The following is a 19,296-nucleotide window of genomic DNA, read 5'->3' as shown; positions in this document are numbered from 1 at the left end:
TTATCATGTTTGAAGTATGAAATTGATTAAGCATATATGCATTTGGTATCTAGGTAAGTATAAGTTTTGGAATGACATATTAATAAATTGTCTATTGGGGTGCCTAAAAGCACTTTGGTTGTATGTGTAATATGTCAAGTTTAAGATATGGTTTTGGTTTGTTTTAAGTGCTTTGATATGGTTTGAGAATGTATTTAAGTGTTATTGTAGGTGGAAGAGAAGTTTGGGTGAGAAATATGGCTAGGAAATGGCCTTATTTTGTCCACACGAGCAGAGACACGAGCGTGTGTCTCAGCCATTTGTCACATGGGCGTGTGTTTTGACCGTGTGCCCCCTGCATCTTTAAAATTAAAAACAGAATGCTCAAGATTTTTCACACAGCCTGGCACACGGGCGTGTGGCTTGGCCGAGTGACCCCTGCACCTACACACAACCTAGCACACAGGCATGTGACTTGGCCATATGACCCAAGTCAGAGAGTTACATTGGTACAGACACGGGCTGGGACACGACCATGTGCCCTATTTTGAATGCCCACATGGCCTAAGACATGGGCGTGTCTATTAGCCATGTGAGCCACACGGCCTAACCACACAGGCGTGTGTCCCCTACACCTAGGAAAAATTTTGAAATTTCTTAAAAAATCCCTGAGTACCCGGTTTAGTCCCAACTTGTTTCTAATGTATGTTTTGAGCCTCGAGGGATCATATAAGGGACTTTATGAATAATATTTGACATGAATGTTAAATAATATGAAATGTTTCTATTTGATCTATATATTTCGGTAATGCTCCGTAACCCTGTTCTGGCAACGGATACGGGTTAGGGGTGTTACACAGGAGACCATTAGAAGGCATACTAACTCGATACTAGTCGCTAGGTTGTAACACGGAGCATTTGACATCGCAACATAGGGAGCAAAATAGAAGAATTCCAAGATTGCCTTCAATGTCACAACATAGCCTGAGGATGTCGTGACATACCCCTAAAGACACCTTGAAGTTGAGTATACTACCCTCGATGTCGCGACACAGGACCTGGTGTGTCCGACATCACCTCTGTATGGCAACTAATGTTAAGCACGAGTACAGTAACTAACCTAGGGTTGAAGACAACGACCACCCTAAAATCTATAAATAGGCTCATTTAGCACATGTTATAGACACCTTTCATATTGTATAATTCTCTCTTTAGATTTATTCTTTAGTTTTTCCCTTTTCTTAGGTTTTAGATTTTTGTTCTTGTTATTTACTTTTGTGGAGAAATCAAATTCTAGAATTACTGTCAAAATCTGTGAGGATTCTTAGTTTAATTTCAATACAAATGAGGCTTCTCCTAAACTCTATTCTTGAATTGTTCTTTAGATTCATTCTTTACATAAATTTTATATCGTTTATTAGATCCATGAGGAACTAATCCTCCTGTTGAGGATTAGCAAGTGGAGGTATGAATAATTAACTGTTTTATAGGGATTTCTTAACGGATCAGTTGTTCAGGAAATGAAGAATCTAAACTATAACAGCCCAAATTTTAGTGGTGTCAGAAATAGTGGTTCGAGACCACTAAATACGACGTGTGAGTTTGAAAATTTTATTATTTAATATTTATGAATTAAATGTGATTTTAGGAAGACTTTTGAAATAGTGAATTGTGTTTTAGAATAAAGTATTAAGTTAAGTGGTTTCGAAATAGAGGTATCGAGAGCTCAATTTCATAAATCTAGCCATAAATATTTTTATAAATATTTACAGAGTGTCATTGAGTTATTAATAAAGTTTCGTTAGAAAATTTTAACGTTTTGATAGTTAATTAAATAAAAAGGACTAGATTGAAAAAGGTGCAAAACTTGTTAATTAAAGAAATAGTGACTAAATAGCTTAAGTTGTGAATAAAAGAGGACCAAAAAGGTAATTAGACGCCTATTATAAGCCTGAGGCCGCATAAGCAGAGAAAAATCTTGAAATTAGGTGATTTAGGGACAAAATGGTCATTTGGGAAATTAAGGTAAAAATAAAACAATGACCAAAATGAATTTCTAGACATTTCTTCATCAATCTTCAGCCAAAAACAGCCATAGGAGAGCTTCTAAAGCTGGCTTTTCATAGTTTTACTCCATATCAAGAGCCTGTAGATAATGGTGAAAAAGGGAAATTAGCAGAATAGCCCCTGAACTACTACAAATTCCACAATTTAACCCAAGTAAGTTCGTATGGTTAAACTTTAATTTTATATATTAAACTAATGAATTGTATTATGTATTTATTCATATCATTTGTTGAAAATAACAGTATTGTTAAAGTTAAGAAATTGAATTGAATGTTCAAAACGAACGGAACGCGAGATTGAGTACTGTCATTTGTGCAAAGGATGAATGGACGATAAATTACTCAAGTAAACTAAGGTTCAGCATTTGTTGCAATCTTTCATGTTTACTTTTCGTTTAGCTCTCATGAGCTCCATTTAACTCATATGAGTTTCAGTTTAACCCTTATGGGTTTCCGTTCAGCTTTTTTGAGCTTCAGTTTAACCCGTATGGGTTTTCGTTCAGCTCCTATGAGCTTCTGTCCAACCTTTATGGGTTTCTGTTTAGCACGTATGTGCTTCTGTGTAGCCTTCAGGCTTCTATATAAGATGTACTCATATCCGTAAGACATTCTCCGATTTGACAAGGGTTGGTAAGTGACATATAGAATTAATGTTTAAAGACTTAAAGTTATTATTGATATTGAGCTAAAATAAGTGAATTCATCAACTGAAGTTGTGATTTGTAGGAAATGTATATCGAACGATGTATATATATTTAAATGAATTGTTTTAGTGTGTTCGGTAAGATTTATGTTTAAAGCCAACGAACTTACTAAGCTTCATTAAGCTTACTTGTATTGTTTAATATTCTTTGTATATTTTTTAGAAGTCGAGAGGTCGGGTCAACACATTGAGCCACACTATCCAACTTGTTCTGGTAGATTTTGCAATACATTTTATGGTTTATATGGCATGTATAACGATTGAAATGGTTGTGTAAATGTCAATAATTACATTTTGTTTATGTTTCAAGTTAATTTATATATGAATGGTTCTATCATGTTTGGTATAGTATTAGGGTGGTTAATGGATGGATAGTTCCTAGGCTTAGTGATGAATAAATTGGTAAAACATGTTGATATAAGTAGTTGTATGTGTGAATTGTTTCATGTTCTAATTAGAATGTTGAAATATATATATAATAATTTGACCATATTAAAGTTAGGAATTGGTTGTTTTAGAAATCTTATTATGGCCTATATGTAAGAAATTGGAGGTGTGTCGGTAGAAGTCATGAATGGGTGAGAAAAGAAGCCAAAAAATGGCTTATTTTCGTCCATACAGGTAGAGACACACACGGCCTAGCACATGGGCATGTGGTCTGGCCATGTGTCCCTTGCATATTAAAATTTAGAAATAAAATGTCCAGGTTTTTGCACACGGCCTAGCACATAGGCGTATGGCTTGGCTGTGTAACCCCTACACCCTACACATGGCCAAACACACAGGCATGTGGTTAGCCGTGTGACCCAAGTCAGAGAGTTACACAAGTATGGACACGGGCTAGGACATGGCCGTGTGCCTCACACAAATGCCCACACAGCCTAAGACATGGGCGTGTCTCCTAACCATGTGAGCCACACGGCCGGCCACACGGGCGTGTGTCCCTTGCTCCTAAGAAAATTTTTGAGATTTTGGGAAAAATTCTCTGAGTATCCGGTTTAGTCCCGATTCACTTCTAAGGTGTATATTGGGCATCGAGGGCTCATACAAGGGACAATATGAGTATTTTATGATTGGTTTCTAATATGTTTACTAAATGTTATGAATTGTTCGTATTTTATCTGTAAAGTTCGGTGATGCTTCATAACCCTATTTCGGTGACAAATAAGGGTTATGGGTGTTACATAAACCCTGGGCCTGACAACCCTAGGAAGTTAATAAGGTGAGAATTAACCCAAATTTGGTATGGCCTATCCGTGAACACCCTAACCCTGAACTAGTCTAGACTATAAGGTCAAAAGATAAGTAGTTCTTGTTGACTCAGTATTTCAATGGACAAATCAGAAGCTCCTACTAGGGTATTGACTAGTTGATTGAACAAGAAACCCTAAGACGATAGTTGATTATGACTACCAAAGCAAGCTACTCACTCATGCCCAGATTTGATACATATTTGATTATTTGATTTCTTGTTTTTCATTTATTTACTGTTCTTTTACTTTATTTCCTTCCTTATTATTTTGAGTATAGTTTATCCAAAACCCTTTTTTTAATGCTTTGTACTATAATTCAATTCAAGTACCAATTAGATCTATTTATATTTAGATTAGAATTAATTTACTGCTCGCTTCCCTTACATACGATCCTCGGAGCACTTACCTACTTTGTTTTAACTATATTAGAATCTGACCTATATACTTGCAGATACCGCCTTTCATTTCTTTTGTGTAGGATTTCTACTCTGGACGTTGATAAGTCTGGAGGCGATTAGCTATATATCATGCCAAGATTATGTGTAAATATGAAATGCTTAGTCATGTGTTCCAAAACCTACATTTGTACCATATTTTCTCAAAGGTCTTCTTTTAATTACCATTTTTGTTTGCTTTGCTTGAGGATAAGCAATGACTTAAGTGTGGGGGATTTTGATCTGCCGTAATTCTATGTAGTAGATTAAACTAGTTTTCGTACTTGAAGAGCTTGAATACAAGCATTTTTATTATGTTTTAATAAAGTTTTCTTTGTATCATTTACATTCAATAAAAAGTATAATTTGAGTCTTTTATTGACCTTAGGGGTCGAATGATGCCTAAAGGGGAGCCAATATACTTTGTGAGTGTGCAGGAGACTATTAAAGGCATACCAACTCAATATTGGTCACTATGTTGCAACACGGGGAGTTTGATGTTGCAACATAGGGAGCAAAGACCAAGAATTACAATATTGTCTTCACTGTAGAGACACGCCCCTGAAGTTAACCTAAGTACGAGCATACTACCTTTGATGTTGTGACACCAGTCCTATACGAGAAATACTTACAAATTAGGGGTGTTTTGGTCTGCACAATCAAATATTAAACACGAGAATGTCAACTGACCTAGGGTTGAAGACGATAGCAACCCTAACACTATAAATAGGATTATTTAACACTTGTTAAGCACAACTTTTCATATTGTATAATTTTCTTCATAGTTTTAGTTTTTAGTTTTTCGCTTTTTATTAGGCTTTATGTTATTTTCATTTTTGTTATTTACATTTGTCAGGAGATCTGACTTTTGGAACTTGATCAACTCTTTGTGGATTTCGTCCTCTAATCAATACGATTCAGGCTTTTTTTTAAACCTTTCTCTCTTGATTTTTATTAATGTTTATCTTTCGCATCAAGTTTATTACATTTTTTAGATCCATGGTGAACTAATCCTCTTATGGGGGTTAGTGAGTGGAGGTATGATTGATTGATTGTTGTGTAGGGTTTTCTCAACGAATCAACTGTTCAGGAGATGAAGAACTTAAACACTAGGCTTGACGACCCTAGAAAGTCATTTAGGTAGCAATTAACCCAAAATTGGTATGGTTTATCCGTGAACACCTTAGCCCTAAATCAGTTTGAACTGTGAGGTCGAGAGATAAGTAGTTCATGTCGACTCGTTAGTTTAGTGGAAGATCGAGAGATCCTGCTGGGGTAACAACTAGTTGATTGAACAAGGAACCCAAAGTGAAAGTTAGTTATGTTGCTGAAGTGAGCTAATTACCTATGCTCAAATTTGATACAATTTTCTCATTGATTTCCCAAAGTTTATTTCCTTTTTGTTATTTTCATTATTATTATAAAAACCCCAAAAAAATCTATCTTTATGTTTTATCTTAATATAATTTATCTAAAGTACTAGTTAGATCTATTTATGTTTAGGTTAGAGTTAATTTAGTGTTCGCCTCCCTTGGGTACAATCCTCGAAGTACTCATCTACTTCATTGTAACTATATTACAACATGAACCGTATACATGCGGACACCACCTATTTAACATAATTTGTGCAGGACTTCTACTTTAGACGTTGGTACATTCAAAGGTAGTCACTACTACCCTACATTGTAATAATCGCAGTGCAATCCATATCGCTAATAATGATGTGTTTCATGAATGTACAAAACACATAGATTGATTTTCATTTTGTACAATATCATGTTACTCAGGGCATTCTACATCTTGCTTCTATCTCCTTATCAGCTCAGATCGCAAACATTTTCATAAAGACTCATCTTGCAACCAGATTTCACGACCTAGTTTCCAAACTCAAGCTACGGTCCATAGCACCACATTGAGTTTGAGGAAGGATGTTCATGTAAATATGTATTCTAACATGATTCTAGCATGCAAACTAGGCTATAACTTAGGATTTTGTCTAGTTAGTTTTCATGTATAATTCCTAGGTACTAGTATAAATACCAAGCACTTGTACAACAATAGGTATACAAAAAGTCATTCCTCTTCCTTTTCCTAAGTTTCATAACAACCTCCAATTGACATTTGTTCTTTATGACTAGAATAAGGACCCCCTTATCATTCGAGCACATTGTCACTGTATTAATTTTAACCTTCTACATAGCCACATCACGAGCCACTTCTTTCCAAAGCCTAACCAACTCCAAAGCTCGTTCCAAGGAACTATAGCCTCAGAATCACAAACTCGATATCATAATAAATTGTAGATACTCGGGCTTCACTTCTTGTTTCGAACTGAAAATAGATATGCTTGTTAAGTTCATCAGTTGGTTGCTTTACAAAAATGATTGGAAAGTGTGTTGGCTCATTGATACCTTCACTTAGTTCCCGTTTAAGTTCATCTTCAATATCTAATTCTACATCTACGCTTACTCCTACTCCTAATCCTATGTCAATCGGAGTGAAGATACCTTCTTCGTTTGTCACACCTGTACGCCCTGACGTGTGTGCGTCGGGGCTGATAATTGTGCAATTAAAAATAAAAGTGAAAGTATGGTATCTGCAAATGAACAAGTCGAAATGTAATATAGTTAGTTTAAAACAAAACACTTGGAAAGTATTATGAGGATAGTACCCAAGGGATTGTTATATTGGAGAAAAGTATTACTAAATTAATTACTTGGAAATAATTACTAATCTATTTGAGTCACAAATTAGAAGTGCAAATTCTAAATTGGTTTAAATCAAAATTAATTAATTAATTAATTAAAACTAAAACTAACCTTAAGTTAAATTATCGGAACTTCCTATTGCAAGTTTCAATGATGCTACCTATATTATTTTTATATATTGTTATAGATATTTGTTTATTGTATTTATATTAAATGTACTTTATATTTTATATATTTTAACTTTTTTTCATTTGTAATTTACAAATAATTTATTTCATTTACAAAACCGTAAAATTTTTAAAAATATTAACTTTGTTAATTACTATTTGATTCTTTTTAAGTAATATAAATACTAGATTAGTTTAAATTTGTGCCTATAATATACTTTAACATTTATTCCCTATCTTGTATATAATCACAACTTGTTTAAAATAATTGATATTTTATTTAGAATCTTGTACTTAATAGATATTTTATGTTCATTTTGTGTTTCCTAAAATGAATCAATAAAATTTTGTCACCTTTCATGAATGAATGGTAAGTTCCATTTAGTACTAAACTGTTCTTCATTTATATAAACCTAACAAATAAGTAATTTCAAAAGAAATTTAAAATAAACAAATAAGTATTAACGGGCAACAAATGAAGGCAACAACGTAAAACATTTTCAATCCTTAAATTAAATTCACACGGTTCAGGTTTTGCATTTAAGATTATTATTCAATGATCATAGTTGTCCCAAGTCCGAATGTCGTGTATTTGGCAACAAATTTATCCAATGTATACTCTGTAATACTCAATTATTGCCCGGCCCAGTAAACACCAAAAATGAATAAAAACAATAAATAAAATAAAAATCCAAATGTCCATTACATTGACCCAATTTAAAATCCCAAAATTACATACCCAAACCCCACTAAACAGAGACCCAGTACAATCCTGGCCCAAAACTGAAACAAAATCTGAAACCCTAGCAAGCTCCAGCCATCGCGCCGCAGCAGTAGCCCAGGCGCGCCTCTTCCCCGCGCGTGCATCTCCAGGCTGGCCATGTACCTGCAACTCAACAAACAAGGAAACAAGCAGCAAAAAGAAAGGGACTAATAGCAAAATGGAAGCAAAGAACTATTTTCCTTTTTTTATATCTATTTTTCAGTTTCGTTTTGACTATAAAAGCCAATTAAAATCTGTAACAAGTGAACGGAACACGAAATAAATAAATAAATAACAAATCGAATAGCTCTGTTATTTCAAGGTGATTTTTCAGATTCTGTCAATTTTTTTATCTCTTTGCATTATCATCTTTTTATTAAGATACAAAACGAAAAGAAGGAAGAGGGAAGATTTACCTCTGCTAGTCTGCCGTCGGCCCTTGTCTGCTCTGTTAAAATCAGAGTTGAAGGGGCTATTGTTTCGGCTGTGAACAGCGGGGAGAAGATAGCCTAAGGCATTGTTTTTCGTTTTATTTTCTTTAAAAGTGGTAAAAAATTTCTAATTAGGTTTTATTTTGTTTTATTTTCTAATTAGGTTTGGGATTTTATAAAGTAATAAAAACGACGTCGTTTAGGGCCTGCTTCAGTGTCCCCAAAACGGCGTCGTATAAGGCCATACCCGACTGACCCGACCCGGATGCAGCTTGATCCGCGCGTTTTGTCTCAAGGGTCAATTTACGCGTTTGTTCCTCCCTCTTTTGTGGCGCGTTCAAATCAGTTTTTTAAATTTTTTTTAATTTTTCCTTGCATTTTGTTTTTGTTTCATTTCGGCCCAGGTTGAAACGCTGCATTTTGAAGGGACGGGAATTATTTCCTACTTGGTCCCCCAAGTTATTCGCGCATTACATGTGGCCCTTTTTTATCTTATTTTCATTTTTTCCTTCAATTCTGTTTTTAATTTAATTTAATCCTTACCTATTTAATATGTTATTTATTTATTTATTTATTTTAATATTCATTATTCTGTTCTTTAAATATATTTAATTTTACATCTAGCATTATTTTATGTTCAAGCTTAATATATTTTTAAATTTATTATCAATATTATTTTAATTTTTAATATGTTATTATTTTAAACTCATCATTAACATTATTTAAATTTATCATGTATATTTATTTCAAATTTATTATTAATATTTTTAAATTTATTATATATTAATATTTTGAATTTATCACGTATGATTATTCTAGAATTATCATCAAAATTTTTAAATTTTATATGTATTGTTATTTGAATATTTTTATACTATTTATTGTAAATTACCCAATTCATTTCAAATTGTAGATATTATTTGTATTAAATTCTACATTCATATATACTATTTGTTTTAATCCATGTATTGTTTTAAACTCCATCCATATGCATACTATTTATTTTGAATTATACATATTACTTATTTTTAATTATTTTTTATTATTTTTTCTATATAATGTATATTCTAATTTTTCTTTAAACTTCGTTTGCTTAAATATTTTTGTATATTGCGTTTTATTAGTTGTTTTAAACAATTTATTAAATAATTTATTTCAATTCATTTCATGTATTCATTTTATCTTAAATTGATTCGCATACTAGTTTTTTTAGCCTATTACTTACTTCATGTTGTTTTATTTATGTACTTTTTCTTTGGAATTAAGTTTGCTTTATATATTATTTCGAGTTCGATAATTATTATGTGTGTTTGGGGTTTGTATGTGCATATTTGTTTAGTATTTTGCCCATGTATATTGTTCCAGGTTTGTAAAATTGCTTTTCACTTCCGAGCATTGCATTATAGTAGAAATTTCCAACTTATTTGCCAAAAATTGATCATTTCATTTCTTTTCATTTCGAATAAATTAAATTTACATCATTGTTAATATTGCATTAAACTTTCGCTTTAATCCAAATTCGTAAAAAAGGAGAAAATGAAGTTTGCAATATGTCGTTTTTGGAACGATGAGAAATCGTGCCCTAACTTACTGGGTTTCGATCTTTCTCGTCGAACTAAAACGGCTAAATATCTTTTAGTTTTCAAATATAAAAAGTTTCAATAAAGATTTTAAAGGTTATCTTATGCTCGTGAATTCAAATGTTGCATCCTAACTTACGGGATACGACATTTTGTCGTCTCGGGATGAAAAGGCCTTTTTACATTCATTCAAATTTATCCAAGTATTATTTTAAAATATGTTATTAATAAAAGGAGATCGTTTTTAATCTTTTCCAATTTTCGACATTCGACTATAAGACATTAATAATCAAATAGATACCAATTTTGGGCGTTGCGAGGGTGCTAACCCTTCCTCGTGCGTAATTGACTCCCGAACCCGTTTTCTTACTAAAATTCGTAGCCCAAAATTGTTTTCAAGGCGATCCGGTCTCACCTCAATAAAATATCAGTGGTGACTCCAATTTTTATTTTTAATAAATCAACACTGTTTTTTTGTTTTCAAAAAGGGGTTTCGACATACTACTTAATAACGATCAACCGCGAAATGCTCGGTCTGAACTGTAGCAAAACTTGCACCAAAAACTGCGCAAATGAATGGAAATGCAAGGAATCCTCCAATGCCCAGTTTTTTAGTTTTTTTTTTCTTCATAAATTTATCTTATAAATTGGAGTCACTAGAATGCAAACACATCAATATTCAATAAACAAAGAAAACAAACATATTACTCTTATTTTAAAAATAAAAAAGGAAAAAAAAAGTAAATGGAAGGAAAAAGAATCGAGAGCAGTGAAGTTTATGTTGCAGCAATGTGTGTAAGTATTCTCCTCTTTGCTCCGGTTGGTGTGTCCCAACCAATACCAGCGGATAAATCTCAAGTAAATGCTTGGTTTAATGGCATTATCAAGCCCGTGAAAGAAAGGGGTAACACCTTAGACCCTGAATTGGTTGAGGCCGAGACAGAACCTAGAATTATAAAGGTGATGCAAGGTGGGGGTGGAGAATTCGATACCATAACCAAAGCCATCGAGAGCGTTCCATCAGGGAACACCAAACGTGTGATTATATCCATCGGACCCGGATCTTACAAAGAGAAAATCAGAATTGAAAGAAATAAGCCTTTTATTACATTTTTAGGAGATCCTAAAAGCATGCCAAATTTGACATTTGATGGAACCGCCAAGCAGTATGGAACCGTAGATAGTGCCACTCTTATTACTGAGTGTAGTTACTTTGTGGGTGCTAATCTCAATATAGTGGTAAGTTAATGTAGAGTTTAGAAATTCATGATCCATCTTTTATTGATTTGATTATTAAAGGGTTTTTGTTTTTATGGTGGCATATTATGTACATAGAACACTGCTCCTAAGCCAGACGGGAAAATGGTAGGAGCCCAAGCGGTTGCTTTGAGAGTCTCTGGTGATAGGTCAGCTTTCTATAACTGTAAAATCATCGGCTTCCAAGACACTTTGTGCGATGACAAGGGCAACCATTTCTTTAAAGATTGCCATATTCGTGGTACTGTTGATTTCATTTTTGGAAGCGGGAAATCTTTGTATCTGGTATTAATATTCTCAACATGTACTGAAATATGATGTATTATACCCCATATATAATTATATATATTTGACCGGGAAAGTGGGATGCAGAACACAAAAATATTTGTGGAAGGAGATCCGGGACTTACAGTAATTACAGCACAAGCGAGAGAAAGTTCATCAGAGGACACGGGTTATTCGTTTGTGCATGGTAGCATTTCTGGAACAGCGAAGAATGCATTTTTGGGCAGGGCCTGGAAGAGCAGCCCAAGGGTTGTTTATGCATATACTGAAATGGGCAACGTTGTCAATCCTGCTGGTTGGTCTCATAATCTCCAACCTGAACGAGCCAAGTAAGATAATACTCAACCTTACAACATGACATGCCTACAAGTAAACTAATCTTTCCCAACTTATTAATAAAGTTATTAAGATATATAAGGTGAGAATGGCTTGACACGCAGAACTGTTTACTATGGAGAATATAAATGCACGGGGCAAGGCGCCAATCCCAAGACACGGGAGCCATTCGTCAAACAACTACCGGATGCAGAAGCTCAACCATTCTTGGTTCTTGACTATGTTGAAGCTACCAAATGGTTGCTTCCTTCTCCAACAGTACCTAATTAATTCATTCATTGTCAACTTAATCACGCAAGTAGCATATCTTCGCAATATTAGAAATTCAAGTAGACCCTCATCTACCTCTTCGCCGGGTGGAAATAACTAGCCTTCTATTTCATTTTATTTTTCCTTCCAAAGGCTTGTATTTTTAACAAATAGGAAGTTTTCAATAAGAAGCAGAATTCATTATTATTTCTATTAATAGTAAGGATGTTGATATTTGTCAACTTTTTTTAAAACAAAATCAATCGTATCAAGTTAAAATTAGGTAATAATCTCCATTATATACCCAAGTACGCTGGTTCAATAAGTCAACTTAATTTTACGAACTTTTATATTTTAGCAAATAAGTGGATAATGAGTGTATATTTTGATATTTGATTCCATTATTTATAAAAATAAAGTGGAATGGAATATCCAAATTTATTATTTATATAATTAATTCAAATCCAAATTTCTATCTACTCTAAATACAATGCTAATAATATTCAAGCAACAGTTGGAATGTTCACCGCACAAGTGTGTTACATGTGCAGTATATCTTCTTAAAGAAGAGGCATATCAATGGTGGTTGACCGTCTGTAACGACCTAATTTCTAGTAGTGTCAAAAAAGGCAGTTTCAACACCTCGTTTTCATTAATCAAGTCTAAAAATATTTAATAGTGATATTTACAGAGTTATTATATTGATGAATTGAGATTTGGTTAAGTAATTTAACCAAAATTGTAAGAAATAATGGCTCAGGGATTAAATTGTAAAAGTTTAATCGCTACAGATTTTTATTTAGATTAAGACTTGGGGACTTAGGACCAAAATAAAAAGTAAATTGCTTTTATATATATGCTAGTGGATGGCATGATGGATGGTAATTAGTTTTTGTAAATAAACTTTAAATTAACTAAAACCTAATTAAACTTTAATCTAAGTATATATATAAAAAGTTAGTGGAAAAAAAAATGAACATCACTTTTTTCCTTTTTTGTCCCCCATAGCCAAGAAAAACTTTATAATTTCTCAAAATTTTTCCAAGCAATTAGGTATGTAATTCAAGTCATTTTCTTCCAATTTTTTTATAGATTTGAGGTCATGCGAGCTTGATTTAGCCAGCCCAGATGCCAATTTGTAAAATCGTTAAAGTTTTAGAAAGTTTTCATGGTTGAGAATTGAATGACTTTGGTGTTAAATTGTTAGAAATTAAGCTTAGTATATGAAAAGAACTAAATTGCAAATATTAATTGTTAGATTCATAAATTAGGGACCAAATTGAATAAAATACAAAATTTTCATGAATTTTTGGTAAGGATAGAAAATAGATGGTCCCTAATGAGTTTTGGTGTAATCAAATTCTAATCCGAGGCTTTAAATTCAAAGTTATGTTTGTCTAGATTTTAGGGACTAAATTGAATAATTCACAAAATTTGTAAAAAAAATTAGTATTTGATTCTGTTTTGATTGGAACTTGATGATGGGAGGTGTTTGTGATTATTCGTAACTAACGACAACACCGAATCGTCAAGATGGAAAGGAAGAACGAAAGTGATCGACGAGTAGCCGAAAATTATGGTTTGTAAATTTATAATTTAAAGTAATATAAATTGCTTGCATTTTCATGTTACACGTATACGGGAGCACCAAGGTAAGTATATAGTAATGATATAAGTTATAGGATCGAGCTTCAATGTGAATTCTCGAAGTAGAGGACTAAATTGAACAAAATAAAAAAAATAACACGAATCGCTTGAAATATGAATTATGCTATGGAATTGAGTGAGAGTATGTATTGGATGATATGAAATACATATGTTATGTTAATGAATTGAATTTTTATAGTGTATATTATTGCAAGTTTGATATGTAATAGGCCAATTTAGCCCAGGCTCACAAAAAATAATAATAAACCCAAAATAATAAAACAAAGTCCAAGTCCAGTCCAAAATTATATCATTTGGCCCGATCGGAATGACCCATTACTTGAAAAGGTTGAAGGTCCATCTACAAGCTTGACGCATATGGAAACATAATCTTCCAAGGATATGCAATGTTAGATATGATATGCAATCTTAGAAGATATGATTTTGTAATCTTAGAGATTTAATTTGTAGATACCCTTTAATCTTAGCCGTTGATGTAATTGATCTATACCGTTGGATTTGGGGAGGCTCAACTATAAATAGAGGCCTCTCCCTTCATTGTAAAAACACTTGAGTCTGGAGCAATAATAATTCTTAAGAGCATTCACTCAAATTTCTCCCTCTCTTGCGTTCTTATTTTCTGTGGCTTGTTCTTATTTTGTTCTTCGCTCATCTTCGTTTCTTTTTAAGTTGCTTTCATTTGAGTTGGATTTTGGTGGAGGAATTTCGTTGAATCTTCATATTGTGAGAGTTAGGATGACTTAAGCATTTTTTTAACCTTTTTTTTATCCATTTAATTGTTTAATCATTAATTATTCTTTTACTTTTATTCGTTTATTTATCCATCAACTTTTTTATTTACATATGGTTCATTCATTTAACCATTCTTATCATTCTTTATTTTCTTCCATTAATTATATACTTTATTTGTTTTAATATTATGTCACACATGTTGTTTATTTTTAAAAGCGGTGTTATAAATCATCCATTTTAAATTGTTTGATTATTTACTTTAAATTTTTTTCCATATATTATCAATTGCAAAAAAATTTATATTATCTATTTTATATACCATTTATTTTTAAGATGTTTTGTGTATAACTTGTTCTAAATTCCTTATTACACAATATTATTTTTAAACTCGTTTATATATTATTACTTTAAATATTACCTATTTTCATTTTTATATTATTTATTCCAAACTTATACATATATTACCTACTTTTTATATATAATTTATTTATTGATTTGTATATTGTTGATTTCAAATTCATTATTTTTAAATTTGTTTACATTTTATTTTGCCTTATATCTTTATTTTATTTTATTTTATTTTATACTCTTTGTTTTAAATTCATTGGCCTTTGATTATTGATGCTAGTATTTAAATAATTGTCATTATGTGTTTTATAAATTGTTTATTTGTATTTTCATATTGTTGTTTTTTTATCAAATTTTTTACGCATCGTTTTAATATTGCGTCAATTTTCCCCAATTTAAAAAAGAAAACTTTTAAAAATAAGGCAATATTCGGTACTTTGGAGCTTTGAGAAAATCGTGCCCTAACTTACTTGGTTTCGATTTTTTTATCCAAATAACCGAATATCCTTTTTAAACTTTAATGCATGAGACAAGCTTAGTTTCGAGGGTTAAAATGTCATATCCTAACTTTCTGGATGTGACATCTTATTACTTCGGGACAATGAGGTCTTAACATCAAATTCGATTTATTCAGGTTTTTAAAGAGGATCGTATTTTAAAATCTTTTCAAATTTTTGACATTAGGACGTTAAATAATCAATTAGGTACCAATTTTTGGGCGTTACGAGGGCGCTAATCAAAATGTTTTATTAAAATGATTAATCTCAAGGTAACCCAATCACACCTCGAAAAAAGATTGGTGGCGACTCCATTTTCGTTTTAAAAGTTAACCTCGTTTTTCAAAATAAAAATGGTTTCGACATGATAAGTGTACTAAATTGGAATTTGAATTGGAATTGGAATTTGATACCCTATTAACTAATCGGGGCGAGTTGGATATAGTTGACGTGCCATAGGACTGGATTGAGTACAATATTATGAGCTTATGTGCCAGTATGCACTTCATGTGCCAAATATGCGCTTATGCACCAGTATGCACTTCATGTGCCAAGTTTGTGTTTTGCACACCAAGATGCACTGGAATTTTTTTATGGTGCGTTGGTTGGACGATTCGAGTATTTGCCCAAGTCTGAGTTAGGCTAATAGGGGTTGTAAATGTAACTTAGTGAATGATGCGAATATGTATTAAATGGTACTATTTCAATGATCTGTAATTAAATGTGAACAAAATGTCAAAATCACACAGCTGAGTATACAAATAAAATGAAATCAAGTCCTGCGAGCCAAAACATATTTGAATGAGTAAGTAGACTCCTGAAGCTAGTGAATAATATGAAATTAGAGAGTGAATTATGTATCATAGATTGTATATGATATGGGAAAATTATTATTTTGAATGCTCAATGTTGAAATCGAATTGGGATGATATAACATTTGGTAATATACATATTCATGTACAAAGACTGATGATGTTAAGTAATGTAACCAAGAATGTAACTTAGTAGGATGTTATTTGCATATAGATATACATGTATAGTATTGAAATGTTTTGCTAATGTTTATGATATATGCTCTGAATTACAAATTTACTATTAAGCCCTATTGTTTATTGTACGGTTTGTTTTTCTGTGCGCAGGTTTAGGTGATTCTCGAAGGCCCGAAACTTGAATCCAACATCTAGACTATCGATTTCGTCCCAACAATGTTTTCATAAAGTGGTTCATTTTAGTTTCTTTGGCATGTACCTGGTAGTATTTTGGTTTAATGTTTCAATGATTAAGTTGTCAAATTGTGATTGTAAATAAATGTTAGAAAACATGTTTATATATGTTTCTAAAATTTATTCCGAACCTTAGAGTTAAAAGTTATGCAATCTTATAGTTGTGTAGGTTGGTTTTGGATATATGAAATGGCATAAACTAAATTGATTTGTTAATATTTGAAGTTGGTAAATTGATGGTACTTGAAAATGCCAATTTTGTATAACTTGTCTTGTATTCTTTGGTAAGTGTTTGACATGGTAGTTTGGAAGGTGTTTAATGATGTTTTTAGCTAATCTAAAGTTGTACCAGGTTGATTCTCGTGAAAATAGTGTGTCACATCACAATGATGAACCTCTGACGTTGCAACAAGAAATAGAGCAAAATCTAGGTGGCGACACCATTGCTCTAGGTCACGACGAGCACCAATCAGTGCTTTGCATTGTAACTAGGAACCCCTGATGTTACGGCGTCAATTCAAAACTTTAAAATCCTTACAATTTGGTTCTATTTCTATCTAAGGTTAACAAAAGAGCTTTCGTAACCTCATATAAGACCCAAAAATGATTATGTATTGTTTAAAGCACATGATTTATTTGTATTTGAATATATAATGGTGTCAAACTAAGTTTTATTGATCGTAGCTGCTCCGAAAACAAATGTGGCACTTTATAGCTCAAACCCGACGACCGAATTGAGTAATAGGGTGTTACACTTAGTGGTATCAAAGCTATAGGTTTAGTCGATTCTCGAACTAAATCAATCTTGGATTTGATTCTAAAGGTACATGCCAAGTTTATTCAAGTTTGAGTCGATATTTGAATGGTGATTATGAAATTTATCTATCTTATAGCTGAAATGTCTAGGGAATCAAAGAATGATACTAGTAATGATAACCTGTAACAACCCGATTTTGGGTCTAGCCGGAATAGTGGTTTCGGGACCACAAATTCAACGAGGACAAAATTTGTTTTTATTATATTTTTATGGTCTAAGATTTCACGAAATAATTTTGTGAAAAATTTGTTCGAAAATTTTGACGTTTGGGCACTCAATTTAGTCAAAAGGAAGAAATTGTAAAAAGTGCAAAAGTTGAGTTCTACATGTTAGAAGTGTCCAATTATTATGAAACTTTAAATTGGAGGACTTTATATGGTAATTAGACCATTGGTTAAGTTATGGACAAAAATAGACATGAGATAAGTGAAATAGGAAATTTTTAAGTTAGGGGCAATTTGGTAATTTAGTAATAAAAAGAATTAAAAAGGGAAAAAGGTGGCAAAATGTGTTTATCTTCTCCATGATGAACGAAAATAGCAAGGGGGAAGCCATAGTTAGGGTTTTCAAGCTTCCAAGCTCCATAGTAAGTGATTCCAAGCCCCGTTTTTAATGTTCATTACGATTTTAGAGTCCCAGTAACTTGATTTAGCTTATTCTAGCAATAATTTAACCTAGGGTTTATATTTAGAAAAATTCCCATAAGTTAAATGTGTTTATTTTGATGTTTTATGGTAGAATATGAAGCTTGAAATTATGTTAAACAACTTTTGCTAAGTGATTTTAAGTGAAAACGACTCAAACGACATAATCGGTAAAAATACCTAATGTTCATAAGTAAGTGTTAGAGTGGGAATTTGATGTTGCCATAGAAGGGAAAAATGTTTAGCATGTCATAATACATAAGAATACGGGATGAAGTTTAATTTACGAGCTTTGGAGAAAAAGTGTAAATATGCAAAAGTTTAGGGGTAAAATTATAATTTTGCCAAAGTTTGAGTCAAGGACTATTTTGATAAATATGAGTATTAAATAAGTCAAATGTGTTCTTATATATCAAGAAAGAAGTGGAATCGACCTTGATCGAAGAAAAGAAAAGATTAAAGACTAAATTACTAAATTTTTATATTGTTGCACCAAAGTAAGTTGTGTGTAAATAATAGCAATATATTTTTATAAATTGTGAATTATATTTGATATGTCAATTATTATTGAATGTGGAAGGAAAATTGTTCATGAATTATTCAAGTGATAAAGTGTTTAAAATAAAATGTTAAGTGTAAATTCCCGGTTGAACTTAAAAATAGAAGTGGATACAAGTGACATGTCACTAGAGACCAGTGTTACAGTGTTACAGTGAGTCCCGGGTGGTGGGTGATCTAGCATGTGTTGCTGACACCTGACAGCTTGTGTGAGCTGGCCAGTGGACATTTCCAGTGTTATTGATCAGTGGTAGCTACGGCTACACATTAGTGGTAGCTTCGGCTACATTTCAGTGGTAGCTACAGTTACTTATCAGTGGTAGCTTCGGCTACATATTAGTGTGGCACTTATGTGCTAATTCTCTACGTATCTGTGTATATTTCGAGTGTTCAACGGGAAATTGACTAAGTGAAAATATATGAAATTATGTAACGACTAAGTGTAATTGAATGATGAATATATGTGTGGAATTGAATTGAATAGTGATCGAAAGTGAAAAAGTGAAATTATGAAAAGTAGAATTAGCAGCAAAATAGTTTTGGACAAAAACAGTTGCATGAATTTGAAAAATAACAAAAAATGGTGGAAATCAAATTA

The 19,296-nt window shown here is 32.3% G+C and overlaps 2 protein-coding genes across 2 annotated transcripts in view; one reads left to right on the top strand and one right to left on the bottom strand.

Annotated features, from left to right (window-relative positions):
• Positions 1 to 19,296, bottom strand: part of LOC105762249 (putative pectinesterase 63) — a 62,611-nt gene that overhangs the window by 22,240 nt on the left and 21,075 nt on the right.
• LOC105762520 (pectinesterase PPME1) lies at positions 10,829 to 12,279 on the top strand. The gene is made up of 4 exons (XM_012580282.2): positions 10,829 to 11,323; positions 11,420 to 11,626; positions 11,714 to 11,955; positions 12,067 to 12,279. Exons 1-4 carry the CDS (start codon positions 10,829 to 10,831, stop codon positions 12,230 to 12,232), a joined length of 1,110 nt encoding a protein of 369 aa, XP_012435736.1. The 3' UTR covers positions 12,233 to 12,279.

This window comes from Gossypium raimondii, chromosome 12 (assembly GCF_025698545.1).
Source record: "Gossypium raimondii isolate GPD5lz chromosome 12, ASM2569854v1, whole genome shotgun sequence".
In the NCBI taxonomy this organism is placed as follows: domain Eukaryota; kingdom Viridiplantae; phylum Streptophyta; class Magnoliopsida; order Malvales; family Malvaceae; genus Gossypium; species Gossypium raimondii.
The sequence above is the reverse complement of the archived record's forward strand: the minus strand, read 5'-3'. Positions and strand labels throughout refer to the sequence as shown.

What these genes read in the sequence shown, in the direction of transcription:
- LOC105762520 (XM_012580282.2), top strand. Translation starts at nt 10,829, where the DNA reads ATGGAAGGAAAAAGAATCGAGAGCAGTGAAGTTTATGTTGCAGCAATG. An exon ending in GCGGGAAATCTTTGTATCTG is followed by an intron (nt 11,627 to 11,713) that starts GTATTAATATTC and finishes AGTGGGATGCAG; the next exon opens with AACACAAAAATATTTGTGGA. An exon ending in CTCCAACCTGAACGAGCCAA is followed by an intron (nt 11,956 to 12,066) that starts GTAAGATAATAC and finishes CTTGACACGCAG; the next exon opens with AACTGTTTACTATGGAGAAT.